The sequence below is a fragment of the Hippopotamus amphibius genome, chromosome 5, assembly GCF_030028045.1.
Source record: "Hippopotamus amphibius kiboko isolate mHipAmp2 chromosome 5, mHipAmp2.hap2, whole genome shotgun sequence".
In the NCBI taxonomy this organism is placed as follows: Eukaryota; Metazoa; Chordata; class Mammalia; order Artiodactyla; family Hippopotamidae; genus Hippopotamus; species Hippopotamus amphibius.
Genome location: NC_080190.1, coordinates 122,990,007 through 123,015,155, shown reverse-complemented (window position 1 = coordinate 123,015,155; position 25,149 = coordinate 122,990,007). Strand labels below are relative to the sequence as shown.

At 43.0% G+C, this 25,149-nt stretch overlaps 1 protein-coding gene across 1 annotated transcript in view; it reads right to left on the bottom strand.

Annotated features, from left to right (window-relative positions):
* Window positions 1-25,149, bottom strand: part of CA8 (carbonic anhydrase 8) — an 82,778-nt gene that overhangs the window by 8,953 nt on the left and 48,676 nt on the right. Inside the window, exons 5-8 of the mRNA XM_057735520.1 lie at window positions 20,288-20,350; window positions 17,795-17,843; window positions 16,073-16,185; window positions 7,676-7,845 (exon numbers count right to left, since the gene is read on the bottom strand). Coding sequence (XP_057591503.1) covers window positions 7,711-7,845; window positions 16,073-16,185; window positions 17,795-17,843; window positions 20,288-20,350 — 360 coding nt within the window. The 3' untranslated portion in view covers window positions 7,676-7,710. The remainder of the gene's footprint in view (window positions 1-7,675; window positions 7,846-16,072; window positions 16,186-17,794; window positions 17,844-20,287; window positions 20,351-25,149) is intronic.

The following is a 25,149-nucleotide window of genomic DNA, read 5'->3' as shown; positions in this document are numbered from 1 at the left end:
GACAGAGAAAGACAAATATCATATGATAGCACTTATATGTGATAAGTGATACAAATGAACTTATTTACAAAACAGAAATAGACCCAAAGACGTAGAAAACAACCTTATGGTTATCAAAGGGGGAAGGGGGGGAGGAATAAATTAGGAGTCTGGGATTAACATATACACTCTACTATATATAAAATACATAACCAACAAGGACCTACTGTCTGGCACAGGGAACTATACTCAAAATTTTATAATAACCTATAAGGGAAAAGAAACTGAAAAAGAATAGATATACGTACAACTGAATCACTTTGCTGAACACCTAAAACTAACACAACATTGTAAATCAACTATACTTCAATTTTTTGAAAATGAGGTAGCCAAAAGAATAAGGCAAATCTATTTGCACTAACATATAAATATCTCTAAGACCTGTATAGTTAAATTGACAATTTTTTGGTATGGCATATTTTTAAAAAATATTTTAAAATACACTGTTTCTCACCCTTGTGGGTGGCATGTCAGTATCTGCCTCTCCCTTACCTGGTTTCTTCTTTCACGAGCCCTCTTCCCTTCTTCAGGGGATGCCCTTCATCCCTAATAAAGTGTCTGGAGCAGGTAGGTTTCTCCACAATCTCACTCTCATCCTTCCATCACCCTCAAGCCATTTCATTTCTATGCTGAGATTTCAGATTTCCTAGGTTTTGCTATATGTAAGCTATTTGCTATATTTAGTTATAGCCCTGACCATCAGGACCACAACTAGTACAAAATAAAGTGAAAATATTAAAAAGAAGCTCAATCAGGGGACTTTCGTCTTTCCATCATGTTTCTGTATTTCCTTGATAACTGCTAACATCCAATTACATATCAGTAGATCTAACACAGGTCAATTTTCCAAAGCCCATTCAAGACTCTGCACCTTCACAGCTGAGACACTGAAGTCAGATGTCAATCACCCAACCTTCCACTGTGGATGGAAATAAGAAACTACAATACCGCCACCAGCCCACAGCGCCAGATGTCGCCAGTGAGTCCTGCCACCCTTTCCCACTGCACTCAGCCATGGGTGCAGAATCCTCCTCAACACTCTCAGAAGACAGCTCATACCAATCAGAGCCGATGCACAAGTGAGAGGGCTCTCTGTCATCCATGTTTTCCATCTTGATAAATCTTTCATCCGCAATCATTTGTAGAAGAAGCGGGCTGTTCCAGCAACAGCCCAGGGGAGAGCTGATGCCAACTTCATGGGTTATGATGACAGAGAGAGACACAGAGGTGGACTGGGGAGCTACCCAAAGGTGAGTCTGCAGAACTGGGAGATAAACTGGAAATGTGAGATGAGGCGAGAAGAGTCAAGTATGACTTGAATTCCTAAGAAAACCGGAAGAAAGCCAAGTCTGTGAAGGAAGACCATAAATTCAATCTTTTATATACTGAGTGTGAGATGCTTCTGATGCATCCAAAAGAAAAGTGACGCAAACAGTCCAGCAACCGATTCTAGAACTTCACAGAGACCTGGTGCAGGCATATAAATCAGAGGATCATCTGCATTTGGTGGTAACAGAGGCTGTGGGTGTAGATTCACCTTCAAAGAGAGGAGGCCCCACAGGCTGAGCCATGAGGACTCCAACAGCAAGTGGCCTCGGGGAAGGTCCTTTTATGTGCTGGGCTTTCACAGTTCCCTGGGGCTGTGATGAATATGCTTTCCTAAGTCTCTGTGAACTTCCTCATAGAAAAGAGGAACTGGAAAGAACAGACGGTAAATGAGGAGGAAACCGAAATGATCACTTCTTTGTGAATCACGTTTTCTTAATAAGTCTCGAACTGGGAAAACAAAATTTAAAACTTGATCCGAGGAAATTACCAAAAATGAGCATCCATGACGAAAAGGGCATAACACAACATGGTTAAAGGAGATACCTTGGTCTCAGTGCTTTTCTTTCGGAAAATATATAGTTCAAGGTATCATAATGTATTAATGCTCAACACAAAAGCCGCCCCATGACTGCAAAATGTTCTCTTTTCTTCCTCCCCAAACCCAATTCATGGCGGGGGGGGCACAGGATAAATCTTTCAGAAATTTTTACCCACAATAAATTAACATTTCTAATACTGAAGAAAGAAAAAAAAGGACAGATATGGAGGCAGCGATTATTTTCCTTCTTTACTAATGAGGAAATGTCTATACAGCTTTGATATTTTTCATTCTTGGGTCAAGAACAATTTTTATATCACACAATCAAAGCATAACAGATGGGTTGAGCACCCTCAGTATTTTGGCCTCTTCCTGAAATCATTTTGAGATCCTTTAGGAAATCCATTCATTTTCGGACAATTCTGTACAATACAGTAAATAGAAAACAGCTATATCCATCGAGCTTTCATTTCTCACCCTAATGCTGTGCATCATATTAAATTATTAGAGTGAGGCCAGTCCATGTTCTATTGATGGAAAACATGGCTCTGAGCTTTCCATTTATCCTGAAAGGATAATAGCTTTCACCTACTTGGTCATTCAGAGCTGACATTATCCCGTTGCCACAAAGCCCCTCCTTTTCCATAATGGCTTAGCCTTTTCCAACCTCCAACTCGTTAGGTTATGAAAGAAAGCGGCTATGACACTGATGCTAGCTACAGCATTTATTAAAGCTAAGAAGACAACATTATTAATTGCAAAAGTGTACATGGGGAAGAGTTCAGTACAGTCTGAATGTGACTTCAAAGACCCACAACGGGTCTTTGCCCCAATATGAGGGTAAGTCTGACACAGGGATCAGAGATAACTTGTTTAAAAACCCTTCTTTTTTTCTTCTTCCTTTTTTCTGTTTTGTTTGTTTGTTTGTTTGTTTTCCCCTAATTTATTTGAGGCACACTTATATTTTCCCCTTTTTTTGGGGAAGTGGGGGTGGGAAGACTAAAAACCTTAATGGCATTGTTTTTTTCCAGAAAATAAACAATTATTATTAACTATAGTTACTGTAAACACGTGTGCTGTTTAACAATATTTGGGTCACAGGGGAAACAGGCAAATCTTTGAACAGTCAGAATAGCTTTCTAAAAATTGGCTAATACTTAATGAAACAAACAGGCAATACTCATTTCACTGGAAGGTTAGTACCAATATTATCGTGCAAAGGGCAGCAAGGAAACTGAACGTAAAGCTTGGTCTTATTTTTGGTTTGCTGTTATTAAGATTTGGTTCTCCTACATTACAAAGGAAGTTCCATGGGTAAATTGGCTCCTCGAAGTCTGAACTAGCCCTGCACCTGGGTGAGTTATATGCTAACTCTTTAAACAAGTACAAAACCATAGTTCATACTTCTTAAATGGTTATATAAAAAGTCACAGATAATTCATGGGAATAATAAGTCTTGGTTATCAAAACCCTCCAGATGTCTAGACATGTCATGCAAAAATAAATGTCATTTTAAGTCCAAATACTGAAGTTATTTTAGTAAAGCATAGCTAAAATAAATCTAAATTATTTTGAACATTTTTTAGAGAACTATCAGAAAAAAGTTTTTTCTCCTTTTCAGTTCCAAGAGCTTAAATGAAACATTCATGCATTAAATTCAAAGTCTGACTGTCAAATCATTTCACTTTAATAAAAATCTGAATTACCTGCCTTAGGGCATTATTAAATATCAAATAAAAAGCACACATCCATAAGTCTGATTTCCCAATATAATTTTTATGTAGCAGTATGACTAGATTTGTATTACACATCTCAAGATAAAAGGACCAAAAATGTATTCATAAAAGGATACAATCAGAAGTGAAGTCGACTTTGAAAAAATTTCTGCACCCCTCTTAGGAATTGGGGGGAAAATGACTCCCTTTAAGTAATCTCAGACACCAAGACAAGGACATAAATTCATTCTCTCCATTAAAATATCTAAATTGCAATTAATCGAAGACTTTGAAACTTACACATTGTCTTCCTATCACACAATGAATATGAAGTATCTGGAATATATGTAATCTTCTCATAAACATTTAGGAGTGAGTGTGTGTGTGGATGTGTGTGTAAGAGAGAGAGAGCAGTGATGGTTATTTAGATATTTAGAGAGAGGCAATTCTGGTGTAGGGCCAGATATGGATCAAAACTTCAAGCCAATGATCTTATTTCATGAAAAGTGTCATTTATAGTTTCCGATATTCACAGAGAGTACACCAGTCTGACACTGGAGAAATTCATAAATTCACGTTCAGCAACCTCACGGCCCCTCTCTGCCTGCCCCTCCCACCAGGCGGTGCTTGGAAGCCCCCTCCCACTCTCACTGTGCACCCATCTCCCAGCTGCCCTGCAGCCTCACCTCTCCTAGCTCCTACACAGCCTCCTTAAACAGTAACATTGTCTATAAACCACCACCTCCTCCCTTCCTATGACAGCACAGAAAGCGTCCATGCCCCTAACAAAAGTCAGGCTCCACTCCTGAGTAGGACCCCATCCCCTGGCAACTTTTCAGAGACGTCACAGCTAGGATTACCCCTCGAGAAACAGCCTGCCCACCTGCTGGCTCACCCCGCTTCCACCCCCAACACCCCATACAGAAAAGTTCTAGTAATTCTTTTGTTTAAAAAAAAAAGTCTCATTCCCACCACAAAAAAAGGAAATGATATATATGTGACGTGATGGAGGTATTAGCCAACGCTAAGGTGGGAATCATACTGTAACACAAGAATGGATCAAATCAAAACACACATGGTACACCTTAACCTTACACAATGTTACATGTCAATTATATCTCAGTTGGAAAAAAAAGCGTCCTTCAATCCCACCCCTCTCTGCTGCCACAGCCTTCTGCTCCCCACCTCCCCTCCCCTCCGCCCCACCTTCCCTCCTCCCTCCCCCCCACTTGTCCAGAGCTCCCTCACAAGATATCTCCACCCGTCCCTTCACACGCAACTTCCTCCCGCTGTAACCGCATCCCTCATTGTCCTGCCGTCCTGAGTGCCATCACGGGGATGCTCTCCGACCCCATAGCGTCTACAACAAAGGACTGTGCCTGTCAGGCTGCCTGGGTCCAGCTTCCAGGTCTGCTGCTCAATGACTCTGGGCAAATGACCTACCTTCTCTGTGCTTTGGTTAACTTGTCATAAGGCATCACATGAGATTTCATGAACATCCGAGGTCATCCCCATGTAGCATCAGAACATTATACGTACACACATACGTATAATCTCTATGCCCACAACTCCCACATTCGGCTCAGACCTCTTTTCTGATCTCCACTCTCGAAATTCCAGCATCCTTCATGACGGGTCCACTGTTGTGACTGACGAGCCTCCCTCGGGCCCCTCCAGCTCTCCATCTCACACAGCGCCTCCTGCAGCGTCCCCCTCGTTCCTCAATGGCACTCTATACACACAGTTTCTAAAGCCCCAGACCCCAGTGTCATCTTTGATAGTTCCATCTCTCCCCACCCTCATCCAATTTATCCCTAGATATCACTTTCAAAGACCCTTTCACATGTGTCAGTCTCTCTCCATCTGCACTGCTCCTATGCTGCTAGCCAAGCCTCCACGCCTTTCGCCTTGGCTACCCAGTGAACTTCTAAAATATCTTTCCACTCCCAGCCTGGCCCACAATAATCCAATCCATTCATTCTCCAGCCACAGTGATCTCCTGAGAACACACACAGGTCAGGCCACTCCCTTGAGGGCCCTTAGATCTCAACACACTGACAATGAAATAAAGATATCTTAACACAGCAGACAAGGCTCTCTAAGACATGGGGAGGGCCCTGCCTGACCTTCCCTTTCATCTCCACACCCCAGACTCACAGGGTTTCCTTCAGGGGCCTCAATGCATCAAATTCTAACCACCTCCACAGAGACTGGGCCTTCCAGGCCTCTGCAAAAGGTATTTCCTCCCTCTGAAATCTCCTTCAAGGCCAGTTCTCTGTTCTCCTCATTCATGGAATTTACTACAATTTGTAACTGTGTATTTTTGAAGTGTTTGTTTTTCCATTATCAGGCTCCTCATCTCAGACTCTGGCTTTTATGAAGGCAGAGACCACATCTGTTCCTCTCCTCTCATCTCTGTATACACAGAACCAATCACATAGTAGGTGCTCAATAATGTTTTCTGACTGAATATTATTTTAATTCTTCAGCTCATCTGTTATAAGGCTTCACCTGAAGCCCTCTGGGATTTTCTCCATTGTTACCATGTATGAATTACTGCAAGCTCCTTCTCATTCCTACCAACGGTGACTTCGCCTGACCCTCATCGTCTCTAGAATTAGAAGGGAGAGATGAACGGTACCGGCTGATGTAGAAACTGAGAAAGAATGAAGGACTGGAACACGGCTGGCTGATATAGGACACACAGAAGTTCTAGGGATTTCTAATTTCCCTAACAACATCCAGGACTCCAAGTGTTATGTGTCATGATGGATTCAAAGCAAAATCAACACATTTCAACCCTTAAGAAGCTTGAAATCTAACAGAGGAAATAAGAAATACACAAATAGCTAAACGGAAGAAAAAAATGTGAAACGAGAGGTACAATTTAAGGGACAAGCAGAGAACGCACGCTGAGGGTGGTGTGTGAGTTGGGCAGCCAGGGTTTCAAGGAGCAAAAGAAATCAGGGAAGGACTGGGTAAGCCAAGGGCATTCACAGAAGAAAAAAGACAGACTGGCTGAAGCACTGGATGCATCAGTACAGTAATAATAGAGGGGTAAGAAAAATGGAGAGGAAACACGTGGACAAAGTGATCACCCTTTAGAATTCCTATGTCAGCTGCCTGGCTCACGAGACTGTGGCTCCTTGAGGTCAGAGATTTCTGTTCCTCTGTGACTCCTGGGTCCACTGTGCCATTCACATGGGATGAGAGTGTATCCTTCCTCTGGCCCATTAAACAGTGAGCGGTCTGTCCTGACTTCTAGGATACTGTTCCAACAGATGTTTTCCTCTTATAGGAAGCAATGGTTTCCACCAACCCACTCTGACCTAGGCACACACCTCTGGGCAATCTACAAGGCGAAGAAGTAACCAGCACACAGGCATTTATGTATATTTTATCTTTTCCATATTTGTGATGTTTTATTTTGTCTGTCCTTAAGGGTAAAGGAACACATACATTGAATTTGATATATTACAATGTACAGACTATGTTTCAATCAACAAAAAAACATACTACATTCAGATAATTAGCAAGGGCTTCTTGATCTATTGAATAAAAGCACTTCCACGGGACAAGTATTTTCATTCCTGCCAGATCTGTCCTCACCTACTTACCTCCATAAGCAAGACGACCAAATCAGCACTGAACAACGAGGGCTTTGAGGCTCGCAGCCCCCCAGTCCCTTCCCTTATGCTCCCCCATCATCAGGAGGTCACAGCTGCAGTTTCAAGGGTGCGACAACACAGTAAAGTACCAAAGAGGTACTTGCGTGTCACTGTCCCCCTGCCTCGGGCACCTTCCATTATGAAAGTCGATATGGAAGCAAAACTTAGAATGAAGGCTGCTGAGAAAACATAAGGAGTGTAGAATTTGGTCCAACACGGCACGAAATTTTTACAAACCACCTGACTTGTAATTAATGGGGCTTGAGAATGTGTCCTAAATATAAGTGAAGTGTGTTTATATTGCGAAATTATCAGGTCATCGTGAGAGTCGCTTTGGTGTGACAGACTCAAATGTGCCTCATTTTCCTTGCTTAATCCGCACATACCCAGGTGAAGACACAACGGCTCCTGTTCTCTCTGGCTACTGAAACGCGGCTCTAATGACTCTGTCACTGAGTGGTTGAGTGGGTCTAAAATTGTCTCCCAAAATCCCATCACAGCCTTCCACAAGCTCTGCCCCCTTCACGTGCGTCCTCAGCCTTCGAAATTCTTCAATCTGAAAATAAAAGCAGGGCAAAACAGATTAATCATTTACCGGCCAAGGACAAGACTGGAGTTTCATCAATGACTTAAAATATGCGTGTTACAAGAATTTCAGAAGAGAAAATTAGAATTAAACTTCAAGAGAGAAAAAGACTTGATTCTTCCAGACCTAAGACATCAGACACAACCCCTGCAAGAAGAATGAAGACCCCTGAAGTAGAGATATGAGGGTCTCCGGACAACACAAACAGCCATTGAAACCTGCTGCATCTGTCTGTGCAAAAATGATACACACCTCTCTCAAGAAGCTCTTACAACTGCCTGTAATATAATGAAAAAGAGTGAACAAATGAAGAAGCGTTCTGGAATGCTTCCCAAGTATATCTTTAATTAATGTATGCTAACACTGATTAGATGTTAAATGTATTCGATGGAGTTCTTTTCATCAAAAGACTCTCTCTGCTGCTTGTCTAGGCCTCTGGAGAGCACAGGTCCAAAGAATGCCTCTGATTTTCCAAACGTTTAAGCCCATCTTCTTCCCTTGGCAACAGCGACTTTCAAGTTCATCTCCCTTCTCAGGAGGATTCCCCAAACCCCGTGGTTTCCCATGACACATGAAGAGGTTTCCACAGTCCCAAGGGACCGCTCCCATCAGCTGCACTGCAATTTCCCTGACTTGCCAGGTCTGCGCCTCCTAAGAACCCGTGGTCTGCCAGACATCAGGCTCTGGGAAGCGTCTGAGCGACAAGCAAACGCGCGATGAGCACCTGCCAGGCTCCCTGCCATCCAGCAGTGGATTCACCTCTGTTAAATCACTGTTTGTTATTTCATTTCCACGCCACATAAAATCACATGCCACAGACAGTCTTCATTCCTTACACAAAAGGAGAACCTGCGCCCAGACGGGTTAAGGAAGTTTCCAATTTAGCTGAGTCTGCCAATTCCAATTCCACCTGCTCCTTTACCAGCTCCACAGCCGCCTCTTCAGAAATTCTGGTCATCAGTAGACCCTACATCTGGCATGTATCTCAGGACGCTGAGCAAATGTGATCTGAACGGCATCAACCCACCAAAAGTTCACCACCTGTGAATCAGAGGCTTCTATCTATAAAGGTTCATACAGCACAGCCACAGACGTCTAAGGTGAAGAAAATGCAAGAGATTAACTAATTCAGGGTTCTAATAAAAGTCTAGAAACCTCTAAACTTTAAAGGACCCATGAAACTCCTAAACGATGTGTAACATTTTACCTGTGTTATTTCCTAAGAAGAAGTTCCCTGACTCCAAAGGAGTTGAACCTCACAAGATTCTAATTCAATCCACTCACACACGTCAGAAAAGAGAGTCAGGAATATTAAAGGGCTTGCTAGATCAGAACCCAGGTCAGAAATCTGACTTCTAATGTTCTATTCTTCCATGTCTTCAAATACTGTTTGATTTCCCTAAATGCGATAAGGCTGTTCCAACCAGAATCGTCCTTTTTTAAATAACATCCACATGTTAGATTATATGGAAGTGCCAGTCGGATAAGCCACTAGCTGCTTAACCTACATAATGGTTTTCACTAGGCCTTTAGAGGGTCTTAGGGGGAGAATATGGCAGCACCCACATTGCTTGCTGCATCTAAAAAATGTCTGGACTTACCGGCGGTGCAGTGGTTAAGAATCCACCTGCCAATGCAGGGGACACGGGTTCAATCCCTGGTCCAGGAAGATCCCACATGCCTCGGAGCAACTAAGCCTGCGCGCCACAACTACTGAAGCCTGCGAACTCTAGGACCCACGTGCCACATCTACGGAGCCCATGTGTTGTGACTACTGAAGCCTGTGCGCCTAGAGCCCGTGCTCTACAACAAGAGAAGCCACCACAATGAGGAGCCTGCACACCACAACGAAGTGTAGCCCCTGCTCACCACAGCTAGAGAACACCCATGCACAGCAATGAACATCCAACACAGCCAATGAATTAATTAATTAAAAAGAAAGAAAGAAAGAAAGGACAGAGGGAGTCTCCCAGGAGCAAAAGAAAGTCCTAGAGTTACACACGTTAAGGACAGTAGCCACCAGCCAGCCCCATGTGGCCACTGAGCATCTGAAATGTTGTTAGGCTGAACTGAGATTTGCTAGAAATGCAAGATTCACACACACGAAGTCAGACTTCATGTGAAAATAAGGACGTGAAAAATCTCATCAATGAGCTGTTATAGTGACTACATATTAAAATGATATTTTTGATTCACTAGGTTAAAACAGACTACCTGAATTAATTTCACCTGTTTATTTTTACTTTTTTTTTTTTGCTTTGTTCTCACATTAATATCAGAACAGTATTTGCAGCATCCACAGTCCACACACACATTGAGTGTGCACAGGTGTGCCCTGGTCATCCATTGTAAATACAGCAGTGTGTCCATGTCAATCCCTGACTCTCTAACTATCCCCTCCTCCCACCCTTCCCGCCCCCCATAACCATAAGTTCTGTTCTCTACCTCTGTGGGTCTGTTTCTGTTTTGTAAATAAGTTCATTTGTATCATTTCTTTTCAGATTCCACATATATGCAATATCATACGATATGTCTCTTTCTCTGTCTGACTTCACTCAGTATGACAACCTCTAGGCCCATCCATGTTGCTGCAAATGGCATCATTTCATTCTTTTTAATGGCTGAGCAATATTCCATCGAAGCCCCCACAATAAGAAGCCCGTGCACTGCAACAAAGAGTAGCCCCCACACTCTACAACTAGAGAAAGCCCGTGTGCAGCAACCAAGACCCGACACAGCCAATAAATTAATTAATTAATTTAAAAAAAAAGAATCCGCCTGCCAATGCAGTGACATGGGTTCGATCCAGGAAAATCCCACATGCCACAGAGCAACTAAACCCATGCACCACAATTACTGAGCCTGAGCTCTAGAGCCCGCAAGCCACAACTACTGAGCCTGTGAGCCACAACTGCTGAGCCCATGTGCCGCAGCTACTGAAGCCCACGTGCCTAGAGCCTGTGCTCCACAACAAGAGAAGCCACCACAATGAGAAGACCGTGCAACACAATGAAGAGCAGCCCCCACTCGCCGCAACTAGAGAAAGCCCATGCGCAGCAATGAAGCCCCAAACGCGGCCTAAATAAATAAATTTAATGTAGTTTGTGTATATTAAAAAAAGAAAGAAAAGAAAATTTCATCTCACAAAGGAGGCTCACATAGTGTTTCCATTGGACAGGGCTGGCCTAGTGCCACCCAGCACTGGCCTTCAGGAACTCAGCATTCTGGTGTTAAAACTGCTGACCTCAATTAGCCGCAGAGATAAATGTAGGTAGATGAGAAACAGTGGTTCTCAAAGTGTGCTTCCTGGAACAAATACCCCAGACACCCCAAATCTGGAACTCTGGGGTGTGGCCCAGCAGTCTGTGTTTTAACACGCCCTCCGGGGGGGATTCCGCTGCACATTCCAGTGAGAGAAACACAGATAACAGAAGAAGATGCACAACAAATGTTCCAAATCACTCGGACTCATTTTCAAACATGACGATGCCGGGGACCTGCAGCATCCTGGTCTGTGGAGTTGACGGCTGCTCACGTCCCACATGGAACACAAAGCAAGCCTGCTCCTCAGAGGTCTAGGACCAGACAGGCTCCCAGCCCCAGCAGGCCACCAGCCCACCATGCCCCAAACCGGGCTATGGGAGCCAGGAAGAGTCCCACTCTTCAGTCCACAGGACGTATGAAATGGGGAAGGGTGAAGAAGAGGCAAGACTGGGAGGAAACAAAATCTAAGGTGGTTTTCCGAGTTCTAACAGGCGTAAATCCACACAACGAAAACGGATAAAAACACCCGTATTCCTCTGTTTCTGGCACTACTTGAAGTTGAAAGAGAAAGGAATAAACAGACACATCGAATCTGAGAAAGTAGGTACGTTAAGAAACAGAAACAGATAAGAGGAATATGCAGAAAAAGAAAGGAGAAGAAGAAGGCAGGAAAGAGAGTAAAACTTAATGATCAATCGTTTCTGTGTGTGTCTGCGTGTCTGTGTGTGTCTGTGTGTCTGTGTGTGTCTATGTGTGCACACGCACATATGTGTACATATGCCATTATACCAAAATACCACATTTGATCAATTCTGAATATTGTTCACATTTTAATGTCTCTATGAAATCAAAATGTGTCTTATAATTTCCGTTGCCAGATCTGAGGAAATTTGGTATTTTTATTCTGCTTTTGGAATCCCATTTCCAAACATAACAATCCAGCCGAAACTTTTTTTTTTTTACTTTGACTTCCTAAAGCTCAGACCGCTGCTTATATCTTCTAGTAATTTAATGGTTACGGATCACGTTTTAAAACGTTTTAAATTACACGCATCCAAATCCACCCAATTGTGTGTGTTTTTTCCCCTAGCGTAGGGTGTGCGAACTGGGAATAACAGGAAAAGGTCAACCAATCTGGGTCTTCCAGTCCCGGAGGCCAGAATTCTTAGTGCTCAGGGAAGATGTAAATGGTCCGCAATAGGCTTGGCTTCAACATTACACTTCAGCCACCGACTCCTCCTTCTCCAGCGGCAGTGCCTCTCCTAGGAAAGCATTATGATCTAGAGCTTTTTCCTTAATTATGTTGCAAGGGCAGACATTATTATCCTATGACAGCTGATGCATTTCAAGATACTGGTTGTTTCCATAATAATACCCAGCAGCTTAATTACATATGTTACCCCTATAAGAGGACACATGTTTTTCTTTAATGCAAAGTTTTCTATTTCTCAGTATAATCAGCCACTCCACCTGCCATTTGCTATTCTTTCTGTTATTTGCTGTATCAGTTCTTTCTCTCTCTCTTTCTGCCTCTGTCTCTGTGTTTCTCTGATCCTCTTTAAGTGCAACAAGATGAGGCTTCTCAACTCTTCTTGGTTTTGATTCTAGAACCACATCCTCTCCCTTCGGTTCCTCTCGTTTTTACTGCCCTCTCTGGACCTTCTCTATTTTGGGCTCTGCCTTCTCTGAAATTATAGGAGCAGCAACAGTGAAACATTCAAGTCAAGGACAGGCTGATGTATATTCTCCTAAGATTACAATTTTTTCCTAAATCACTCTAAATTACATTTTAATATACATGTGAGTGTGTGTGTGTGTGTGTGTGTGTGTGTGTCTGTCTGTCTGTCTGTCTGTGTGTCTGTGTGTCCACTTCAACACTCCTGCTCTCTGAACAGAGCTCTGTGGTAACAGCACCTACATCTTTTTTCTTGAAAAGGTACAGATAACTGGAAAGTCATCTGTTTCCAAGAGCGGCTGGGATTATTCCTTCCAATACACATTCCTTTGACTTTGGCTCCCCTTTAGGAAGATATAACTTATTTCCCAATAATTGAAGAGCATGACTTAGTGAGTTAGGGCTAGACTTTGTCACTGGCCTTACTCGAAGGGACAAGACAAAACAAGGCTCCCTTTGCAGCCAGAGAGATCAAAGAGAGCATGATGATTTGCCTCTGGATTTTCGCATAACATACTGGTCGACGTGGAAGTAAAACATCCTCGCTCACATTTACAGACTGTAAGTTAGCATCTCCCGTACCGTGCTAGCAAGGGAATCCTTAATGAAATTCTAAGTGGAATCGAGAATTTTCTCTGTGGCTCAGCAAGGTTAATTTGAACCGACTTTCAATAAGCAGACATCTATTGTGGTTAGAGAGAAAACATTGATTTTTCACTGAAAGATTTGACCTCTTTTTAGAAGATGACCCCTGAACTCCTGAACAAATGTGACTGCAGACCCTGAGCTGCTTCTCCTTCCTCTGCCAGTCTCACCCCTCTCCTGTGACTAACACCAGCTAAAACTCTTATCCTTGGTCCCCTTCTCCTTTCAGCTCAACACCCCCATGAAAACATCTCACTTTAGTTAACAGTTCGGTTAACTGGCAACGATAGTCTTCGTTCATGAATCTTGTTTGCATGATGGCAACTCTGAAAAGAGATGAAGCCTGGCTCCACGGTAGAGCCTCCAGGCAAACTGCTTGGCTGGGCTGGGGTGATGAGCTGGAGCAGCCAGAGCAGCATAGGGGAAGGGATGGTGGGGGAGTGATGCTGGGAAGAGAAGCCACAGCTCTGCAACAGAGAAGTATCAGTACCAGGACCCACCAGCAAAACACACAAGACCAAGAAACAAGAGTCAAGGGTGAGAACCCAGCAGTGGCATCTGGGCATGTGTTTATAAGGCGCGGTTATTTTCTACCTGGGTACCCGGGTGGACAGCACTCATCCTCTTTAAATTCTCTGTAGCATTTGTCACTATTAACCTTCCTTCTCCACATCTTGGAAATACTCTCACCTATCCCAGGACATCACTCCCCCCTGGCTGTCCCCAACGCCCTTAGGCAAGTCCCTAGATCCCTGTGTAGTTCCATCTCCTTCACCTGCACCGGGGTTTGCACGCAGCTGGGCTATCTGGTCTCTTCCTCGACTTGAGTTGATCTGATCAACAAATCCATTTCTTCTTCTTGGACGTGAAACTAGAATCCACTTCTCAGCCTCCCCTGCGATCAGGGGTGGCCTTGTGACTGAGTTCCAGGCAACAGAAAGCAAGCCTAAGTGGTGTTCACCATATCTACATCTGGCCCTTAGAAAGCAATCCCCCTTGAAAGCCTCCCGGCGCTTTCCCTTCCCGTTGGCTACATGCCCACACCTGAGGCAACTTTGGAAGTGAGGTATTAAAGACAGCAGAGCGTCTTTCAACCCAGTTCCCTGAATGACTGCACAGGGAAAAGCCTTCGGTATGAATCAAAAACACATTTGTTGGATTTTATGTGCGTAAAAAATAAATTCTTGCTGTGATAAGTCACTGAAGTTTTGACGTATATCTGTTACAGCAGCTACCATCTTTGCCATTAAATTCCAAATCCATGTGTCATTAGTCCAAACCTCTATTCATATCATTAGACTCGAACTTCTAATTTCTTCTCTCTCCTTTACTAGACTAACTGCTAATGTTTTTCAGGAGTTGCTCCCTGACCTCCCAGTCTGGGTTGGCTTTCTTTCCCGCGTGTTTCTGGCGCACCTGACTTATCACACTTAACACAGTTGTAAGAAGTTGTCTGCCTCTCCAAGTCCACGGTGAACTTTTCAAGGGTAAACACTGTGTTTTAATCTCTGTATCCTCTGTGCCTGTCTGGCATTCAGGAATAGTTTCTTGTAAGAAAAAAAAAAAAAAAAGATGGATGAATAAATAAAGGAATTGGGATTTGTCATATTAAAAACAGGAAGGCCCGAAGGTGGTGTGATCAAAGGTTCTAAAATAATGGGACAATGAAGATGCTGAGTGGAGAACTTTTAAAATTCATCCTTAGAAAAAAGAGAAATAAGAAATTGTTAAAGGTTGAAAGAAGGGTTTTAAAGACTGAAGTACCAACAAAAGAAGGCTTTCCTGAGTAGTGAGTGAAGTTGAACTTCTTACAAAATGATAGGGGATATAATAAAAGTTTGTAGAAAGTTTCCACAGGAAACTTGGGTTTACTGAGAGTGTTGCCCAAGTCTTTCGAGACTGATCATGAAGAAAAAGTACAGCCTTCCAGAACACAGCCTTAGACAGATCTCTGGGGGATAGGAGACATTTAAAGCATCTTTTTTGTAATAATATCAAAACCATTGTTTAAACACCTTGTAGTGACGTTGCCTTCTGCTCCACCGGTAACATCCTAGTGACAACTCACCTTGGAGCCACACACTGTGCATGAGCATTTAGCACTCATGCTATACCCCAGGTGGGAGATGGGTGACCAAAAGTGGGGCTAGAGAACAATCCAGAGCCTTCCGGGGCATTCCTTCCAGCTCCCTCACTCTCTGCATACAGAATTTTTCTGTGCAAGCCAAGAAAAAGCTATTACAAAGCCACGTGTGACTTACAAAAATAACCGGCATTCTCACTTGACTTCCAAGACCTTTCTCCTCTCCAGAGAAGACCCACATGAAGGAGTACGTAGACTAATCAAAAGTTTGACTATTTCAGTGACTTCTATTTACTCTATAAAAACTGACTTTTAAAATACAGATCATAAATGAGAGCTGGGTTTTGTTCCTCCTTGACCTTTCCATTGCTTTCACTGGTTCAAGACATTTCACTTTCATCTGAAAAAAAGGTGACTCATCTAACTGATCCAAAGGGAGACAAAACGTAAAACAGACGTTTCCCTTTTACAGAAACAACTTTTAACCTTTACCGCAAAACTTCTGGAAGATTTTACAGCACCGCACTCACCTGTAGCTGGGATATCGTTAGAGGGTAGCGGAATAATATCCAGGTAACACCCTCACTGCAGGGCGGGATAGTGAGGGAGCCTTCGTAGACCCAGTAATCGCGCAGCAGGGGGTCTGTGCCGCCACCGGGAGGGTCGCAGAAAGGCAAGTTAATGAGAAAAAATTCGCAAGAGTCCAACAACAATTTTCAAAATTACAAACTGTCCTAAGAGCACTTCTCAGACTGATTGTTTTTAAACTAGAGCCTCACGTATGTATTTTTAAACTAATTATTAAGGAGAAAATAATAAAAAACATGATGAATCCTCTATTATTTATAGTGGTTTCTATCAACGGGTTACTGTACATATTTAAATATGGCTATATAAATTGGATGTATATAAACTTGATATACTATAATATATATATGTACTTGATATATATACTATATACTATGCATATACTATACATCAAGTTTACTCACTTGAGGAGAAGTGTATCCATTTTTTTTTTTTAAGCTTTACTGGATGATTTACCTGACTGATTATACCCAATATTTACTAAATGTTCAGTACACATGAAGTGCTCTCCTATAAGCATTCTACATTAACTTATTTAACCCTTACCACAAACCAGTGAGATGGGTCCTATTACCAGCCCCAAGTTTCAGACGGGGAAACTGAATCACAGAGGGTTATACATTATGTCCGAGGTCACTGCACTAACAACTGCCAGAGCCAGGGTTAGAACAAAGCGGTCTGGCTTCAAAGTCTATGTGTTTAAATTATCTTTTTAAATTCAGTTAACATAAATATATTTGTAAAATGCAAAAAAGCATAGTCAATAATTTGTATCTATTGGGATTTAAAGGGAGAGACTGCTTAAGCTGTTCCCAGGTGTGATTATTTAGAGTTTTTGATTCTTTTAAGAATGTTAAATCACATAATCTATTTTTTAAATAAAAATGAGAGACATCCCCCCCCCAAAAAAACCTCTGTGTTTAACCATTCTGTTCTAGCTACCTCTACGTTGCTTCTTCAATAGCAAAATATTAAAATCGTATTATGATAGAATAAAAAATCATTCTTATAAAATCTTTTAGCCCTGCATTAGAAGAATTCGTGATTAAATATGATGGTACGTATTCAACATATGGAATAAACTAGTTTGTTGCAGTGCAATTAAATGTAGAAAGTAGAAGATAAAATGCCATTGGTTTTGTTTGAAACACCAAAAAATTCCACATAATTTAGGTAGAGAAAGGTGAAGACAAAAATTTTGTACAAAATGACCCTTATCTACAAATTATATTTTGAGTATTTTGTATGTAATTCTTACCTGTTCAGACATACCTAAATATTTAGAATAATAGCTAAATAATAATTTCAGAGGTTATCTTTTAAAATTAGATATAAAGTTTATTTCATGCCAGAGATCAATAAGAACTTCACTGACCAATACTAGATGTATATCAAAGTTATGTTATTATGGTCATGCTTTACACAGAGGCAGCAATTTGTATAAATGAAAATCCAAAAAATAAACTTCACGGATTAATGGAACTAGTGGTAAAGTGTTTATTATTCAAAAGGTTTGCTCCCAGGTTTAGAGCAATCTGAAACTGGTACTAACTACACAGGAAATAAATTGTAAAGAAACTTTATTAACTAATAAGATATAGTTGTGTATACTCTGAGGAAAACAATGATGTCATATCCTCTTAAGCAACCAGATGAATGCTTACCTGGTAATAACGTGTTAGGATTAAAGCACGGTATTGTTTTGGACTTCCCCTGAAAAAGAAAACAATGTACCCCTTGTTAACATAACAGTTCGAAATTTTAGAAGAAGAACATTTATTAGCAGTAAAAATCCAGGCTGAAGTCTTTTCCAAATGGCCTTATCAGACTCCATAGATTTGTGGGTGTGTCAATCTGTGTTTTCACTGGAACGACGGGGGGTTGGTTCCAATGAGATACTCTTGTCCAAACCTGAAGCCATCTTCTTTACTGCCACAGCTCAATTTTCCCTATTATTCCCGGAGTGAAACTTAAAATTGTCTGTCCAGTGTCTGTCTGCCCCATGTCAGCTACCTCTTCTGCTCCTGGCACATCCAGACCAGAGACTTGGGCCTTGGCTCAGGGAATTCTTCGGAAATGACTTTCCTCCTGGTACTATGATTTCAGTTCCTAACCTTCTTGGCAGGATACGCTGCCTCCCAAATTCTCTTTTTGCCCCCTTTGGATTTGGTAACTCAGCTCAGGACCTATTCTAGATGGTCTTCTCCTCCAGAGAGGGAGAACTGACACTCAGATGAAAATATTAAATTTCAATACATGTTTATCAAAACTAGATTAAAATTTCAATAAAATACTTGGGCCATTATTCACCAATTCACATTTCTGATCACTATTTTATTTATTTTTTCTTTTTTTTATAAATTTATTTTATTTATTTATTTATTTTATTGGCTATATTGGGTCTTTGTTGCTGTACACGGGCTTTCTCTAGTTGCGTGGAGCGGGGGCTACTCTTCATTGTGGTGCGCAGGCCTCTCATTGCGGTGGCCTCTCATTGCGGTGGCCTCTCATTGCAGAGCACGGGCTCTAGGCGCGTGGGCTTCCATAGTTGCAGCACATGGGCCCAACAGCTGTGGCTCACGGGCTCTAGAGCGCAGGCTCAATAGTTGTGGCGCACGGGCTTAGTTGCTCTGTGGCATGTGGTATCCTCCTGGGGCAGAGATCAAACCCATGTCCCCTGCATTGGCAGGAAGATTCCTACCCACTGCGCCACCTAGGAAGTCCCTGATCACTATTTTAAATAGTCCCATTTAAACTGTCAGGCCTTAGACAGACCTGTCATGGCAGTTGGATGTCTCTTATAAGATTACTCCACTAATGCAGACATAACAGGGAAGGTTAGTGCACGACCTCCCGGTCTCTTCCTTACTTCTGGGGACTGCTGGACACAAAGAATCCAGCTTACTTGCCTCCTACCACCCTCCTGTATTCTGTAACGAACGATGTCCTAATAGCTGAAGCAATAAAGGAAAATTTCTCAACCCACTTCTATTGGACAAATGTCAATAAAAATGTGTCCCTGTCCCCTTTTTAGCAGCTTCTGTGACCAATCTGTGCTTTCCCTTGGTACCTGGATTCACTCTGAGCTTGCTTAGGGGACCTTCTGCAGAGGTTTTTGCCTGGTTCCAAATGTTCTGGGCTTGACCTAGTGAGTCTAGAGCTAGTGAGACTTTGCCCCTAGACAGACTCTAGGGTTGGCCTTGGGTCACTGGACCCCTGTGCTGTATCTCCAGCAGCTACATGGGATTAAACTTCTCCCCCTGCAAGCCACGCAGACTCTACTAACTCAGTGTGAGCACAAAAGGTACTGTATAAAAGAACTGGGTTTCCCAGCAATGCTAAGCTGACTCACTACAGGCTCAAATCAACCTAAATCACCTTCCCCAGGATATACTATCCTTTGACTTATGTGTACTTGTCTCTTGTTTTCTTTTTACATAAATACTCTGCAGCGTTGTTGCCACACTTTTCACTTGTTTCATTTATACTACCTCCCTGTAACCAGCAGGCAGAAAGGGGTAGCTCAGCAGGCCTGGGTTGCTCAAATCCTACAAATCCAAAAAAACAAAAGGCCTGTCTTCAAGACTGGCCCTTGGCTGGCTCCTGGGAGATAAACTCTGAGCCCTTGGAATATGCTGCCTGATAAGAGTGGTTTTGTGTGCCTGAGGCCTTGGGCCAGGCTGCACCAGTTGCAGGAGATAAGTTTATCCCGACAAAGTGATTTCTCTGGTTGTGCTCAGGGTGGGGGTGGGAGAGCTGGCAACAGAGCAGCTGAGGTCAGTCCCTCAGGCACTGCCCACAGGCATGACTGGCCCCCAGTAAAATCCCTGGACACCAGGGCTCAGGCAAGCTTCCCTCGTTGGCAATGCTCGCTTCACACGTGCTGCGACATCACTGCCGGGAGAATCAGGTGAGTCCCGCTGCAACTCCACTGCAAGCGGCCATCTGGAAGCTTGTGCCTGGCTTCTCCAGGACTGTGCCCCATCCACCCTTTCTCTGGGCTGACTTCTGACCTGTATCCTTCCACTGGAAGAAACCACAACCAGGAGCATAACAGCTTGTCCATGAGTCCTTTTAGGGACTCTCTGAGCCGGAGGGTGGACTTGGAAACCTCTGACACAACCAGTTCTTTAATTTTCTTTTAAAGAATGACTTACCTTATACTGAATATCCTGCAGGATTTCAGTCACAGCCTTCAGGCCTACGTGTTCTTTTCCAATCTGCAATGTGTAAAGCATAAACCATAACTGTAAAGCTTTTCAGTAGCTTTTACTTAAAATAACCAACAGAAGTGAAGTTCAGGTTCACCTGAATGTCCTTCCTGGGGAATAAATGACCTTTTTGATAATAGCCAGGTCAACATCTACAAAAGGCAATTAAAGTTGTAACAGAAGCCAGTACAAGAAAGTATTAGATGTATTCCTAGACATTTCCAAGAATCCATTCTAAATTCACCTTGCTAGGTACAGGTTTTACCCACTGTGCTATATATTTATAAATACATTTATATATTTATATACATATATATATTTGAAATATATTTATATATGTCATATAATACTGCAACATAAAAATTTCAAGAGTATTAAAATTAAAATTATTCATCACATGACCAAAGCCTTCCATTTTTACCTTGGGCATTTCTAGATCATTACTACAAAGATGTCATCCCTGTTGAAAAAACTGTATTAACTCAGAAAAATGGGTACGCGATTTCATACGTTAAAGTCATCGAACTCAGGACGTTCCTTGATTACCACTGGACATAGTTCTACAATCACCTTTTTATTCTTAAATAAATAAAAATATGCTATTCGTAGCTTTCCTTTCTTTCTTTCTTTTTTTTTTTTTTCTTCTTGGTCCCGTTGTGCAGCTTGCAGGATCTCAGTTCCCTGACCAGGAATTGAACCTAGGCCATGGCAGTGAAAGCACCAAGTCCTAGCCACTGGACCACCAGGGAATTCCCAGTAGCTTTCTCTTCTAAAGCATTATATATCATTACATATTTTCAGTGTATAAAATGTTCCAAAAGAATTTGAGACTTTAAAAAGAATATGATGTTAAATATTGTTGACTCTAACTTTAAACATTGTAAGTGCAACCTGATTTCCACTTTTCAGCCAAGTTTCAATGGTCCATGATAACAGAGAGCAGTCACAGCAGACACAATTCATAACCTCAGATAAACGACCCTCGTTATGGTTCACTTTTGCTCTCCCACCTAAATTGTGGAGAATGACCTACAAGGAGCAAGAATAGCTGTCACCATGTTCACATTCCCTGTTTCTCTCCACATGCTCCAACTGGGAAACAGGCTATGTGAAAGGGCATCAGAGGAAAGAAGTGTGACAAAGAACTTACATAACCTAAGATAGGCCAATCAGTTCAAAACAATCGGGATTTCATTCCCCAAGTGTTTGCAATTCCTGACATAGGCTCTCTGAAGTTAAAAAAATCAAAAATACAAAAATAAAAAAGATATCTTAGGAAATGTACTCCTGGGTGCAAAAGCTTAGACCTGCAGGCAGACGCCTTCAGCCCATCTTCAGGGGAAATGGTCCCCTCTGCTGTACTGCTTTAACCACAATGTAGCATTTGGATGCCTACACCCACAGGTGGGCTCTGTCTGCACTTCACGAGTCCCTCGTCAGAGCAAAACTCTCCGAAGAGCCCACATCGGAACGCGGTGAGGCCACACAGTGCAGTGGCCCAGGAGCAAGGTCACTTGCGTTGGATGCTGGCTTCTGACCCTGACTCACTTTTCAGCCTTGAGCAAGTTTACTTAACCTCTATGTCCTTCATATTCCTCCTCTGTACAGTGGGGAGGATAAAAGTGATGGGGCTGAAGGTAAGAATCAAACAAAAACCTTAGAACAGGGCACGGCGCATCGTGATTCAGCGACCATCACCCAGAATACTCTTAGTCAGAATGCTGCACAGCATCGAACGCAGCTTTTACATAAAGCAGCACTCACTATCTCTTACTGGCTCCTTCTATCTATAAAGGTTCTTTACCTGATGGGCAAAACTTTATACTTGGCAACCAACTTCAGCTATTGCTCGAGATCTTTCCTTCTCTGTCAAAGTTTTGTCTGAAGAGGTTACAGTCCCCAAAAAGAAAACACACACCCCAGCCCCTAAAATCCTAACGGCAGTGCAGGTGACAAGGCAACCAGCAGCCAGGAGTCCAAGAGCCAGGTAACTTCTGACCCTCCCGTTGGCCGTCTTTCACCAGTGCCGCCCAAATGCCAGCCCTCTGGTCAATTTCCCTCCGAGAACCTCACCCCTGCACGGCCCTGCATCTTTCCACGTCTAACTCTAATCCCCTCTCGTTTTCCACTGCACCCTCTGAAAGCAGATGACTCCACAGCTTTGACAAGCTCTCCGGCCACCTCCTGGTCTCTGTGAGCCCCTCCGGTCTGCTCAAGGCCACCTCCCTCCCATGCCTTTTGAGTGGACACTGCGCAGTCTCCCTCAAGACAGGGCTGAGAGCCGTGGCCAGTGCCCAGCTGTTACTTTCAGATGGGTCCTCTGCCCCACAAGCCCAAGGCCATCCTCCTCTGAGTGGACTGCCCTCCTCCGATGCTATCTTCTCTACGTGTCACTTACTGACCCACCAGTCACTCCCAGTGACCATCATCCCCTCCTGCCATCACTCTGGAGGACTTCTACATCCCTGTGCATGACCTGTGCCCTCCCTGGCCTGTCTCTTTACCCCGCAGTCCATACCCATCAACTCCATCCCACCTCAGCAAACCAATCCTGAGAACACACCCTGGATTTGTTTTCATGCTGAAAACTGCAACTCCGAGGACCATCCCCTCTGACCGTAACTGCCCATCCACCCAGCTCTCTCCTCTCTTCTCTCTCTTCCTATTCACTGATAACAAGGAGTCAGGCCCCTCAGGTCCCTCTTGGCTTCATCTCCTTCCCTCCTGCCTACAATGAATGACACCTCTTCAACCATTCTCCATTCTCTAATCCCCTTGTCCTCCTAAATCACATGCTCTGCAATGGATCAACAATTAATTTGCTAGAGGGACTTTCCTGGTGGTCCAGTGGTTAAGACTCCGCACTTCCACTGCCCGGGGCACAGGTTCGATCCCTGGTCTGGGAACTAAGATCCCGCATGCCGTGAAGCACAGCCAAAAAAAAAAACAAAAATTTGCCAGAATTCTCTGCTCCTCTACCTGGCTGAAGACCAGCCCACGATCCTCCGTCCTGTACCATCTGTGATGTCCAATCTCAAAAAGCGGGTCTCCTACACTGACCATCAAGTCTATTGTCATTCCCCTCCTGCACTATTTCAAAACCCAATCCCACACCCATATTTCCTCTGCTCTATAAATAATTTGGCTTTGCATGTCTCAGAGATAATACAGGTCATCAGGCATGAGCTCCCCTAATTTCCTGGCTTTCTTCACCTAGAAACGTGTGCGATTTGTGCCCACCCTTTCCTCCTGGCCCTCTATTTCAGAGAAGGGGTGGGGCCCCTCCTGTCCGGGGTTAGTCCACCCACCTAAGCTCTCATCCTGTGCCTTTCTGCCTCCTCTGGGACTTCTCCACAGCAATCATCCCCTTTCTTGCCAGTATTTTTAAACAACACCTGCACTAGCTCTTTTTGCTCAGAATAAAAACAAACACAGGCCCATCTCGGATCTCAACACAAAACAAACTGAACTTTGCTGTGCACATCACCACTAGTTATCACCCCATCTGCCTTTGAGTCAAGCTTCTAGAAAGGGAAGTCTATCCTCACTGCCCGGACTTCCTCCCCTCTGCAACTCCCAGCCTCTGACCTAAGTGCAAGACCCCCAGAGGCGGTGTTTTCCTCTCTGCCTCAGCGGACACTCCCGATCAGCCCTTCTTTCCTCCGTGAACGTGTGCTCACATAGTTTCTGTGACTTTGCTTTCTCCCGAGAAAGGCATTTTCACACAGATAATCTGGATTTTCCCTCTGATGCAAAGTCAGACCCAGTGTGCAAGCCCTCAAGCTTTGCCTGCCTCCAGTACCGAGCTTGTTCTAGGAAATAGTGATATTCAGTCCCAGGAGACTTGGCTTCCAATCTAGAGCAGTATTACTGCATGTCGGCTGTTCTATGCTAAAAAGCAGCAAGTGAAAACACCAAGTTGTCACATGTAATTGCATTCAGAAGTATGTACTGCATACCACCTCCAAAGATGAAACTAACATGTTCCTTTCCCTTCTATAGGTGACTATTTGGTTATTTGTGTTCTTATTTTTATTTTATTCTTATTTTTATTCTTATTTTTTTGATAATGAATTGCCTTCTACTTCTGCCGCCTCGTGTTGTAAAATTCAGATGCCCTGTTAACTTCCTCAGGTTATAAAAGATGGACTTTAACAGTTATTATTTTCAATATACTAAAGATTATCAAACTATATTTGTAGTCTAATTTAAAACAGTTTTCCATCAACGTTGTGTGATTCCATTCTCTCTATACAATGCAGTTATAAAATAGAAGGAATAGAGGGCCCTGCCTGTGAAAAAGCCATGAAATAAACAGTGAGAAGATTTGTTTTAAAATGTAAGGATTTGTTTTAAATGCCATGACATGTGTCATACTTTAAAGACACAGATTTCAAAGCACTAAAAGGCTAAAACCGGAAGGTTACTTTCAAACATCAATAAAGAAATATCTGAGAGGTATTTATAACAGGAAATTGTTGGAATTAAAACGACTGAAATATATGCCACCCAAAAAAGGAAGATTCAAAAGGCCGCTTCCTCAACCCTCTTTGGAAAATTAAGTTATTAAGGAGCACTAGGTTATCCAAAGGCAGCCTGGAACCGCACAGAGTGGATAATGGTTTCTGGTCCTGACTGGTGACATCAAATCCCTGTGTGACTGTAAACAACGACTCGGCCTCTTCAGCCCTTGGTTTCTCTTCTATAAGAGGGGGGAGAGGGGGAGCCTACAGTTTCCAGGGTCTCTTCCACCTCTAAATCTTCTATTACATCAAGTAGATGATAAGACAGTTTAAAAGATTCACCTT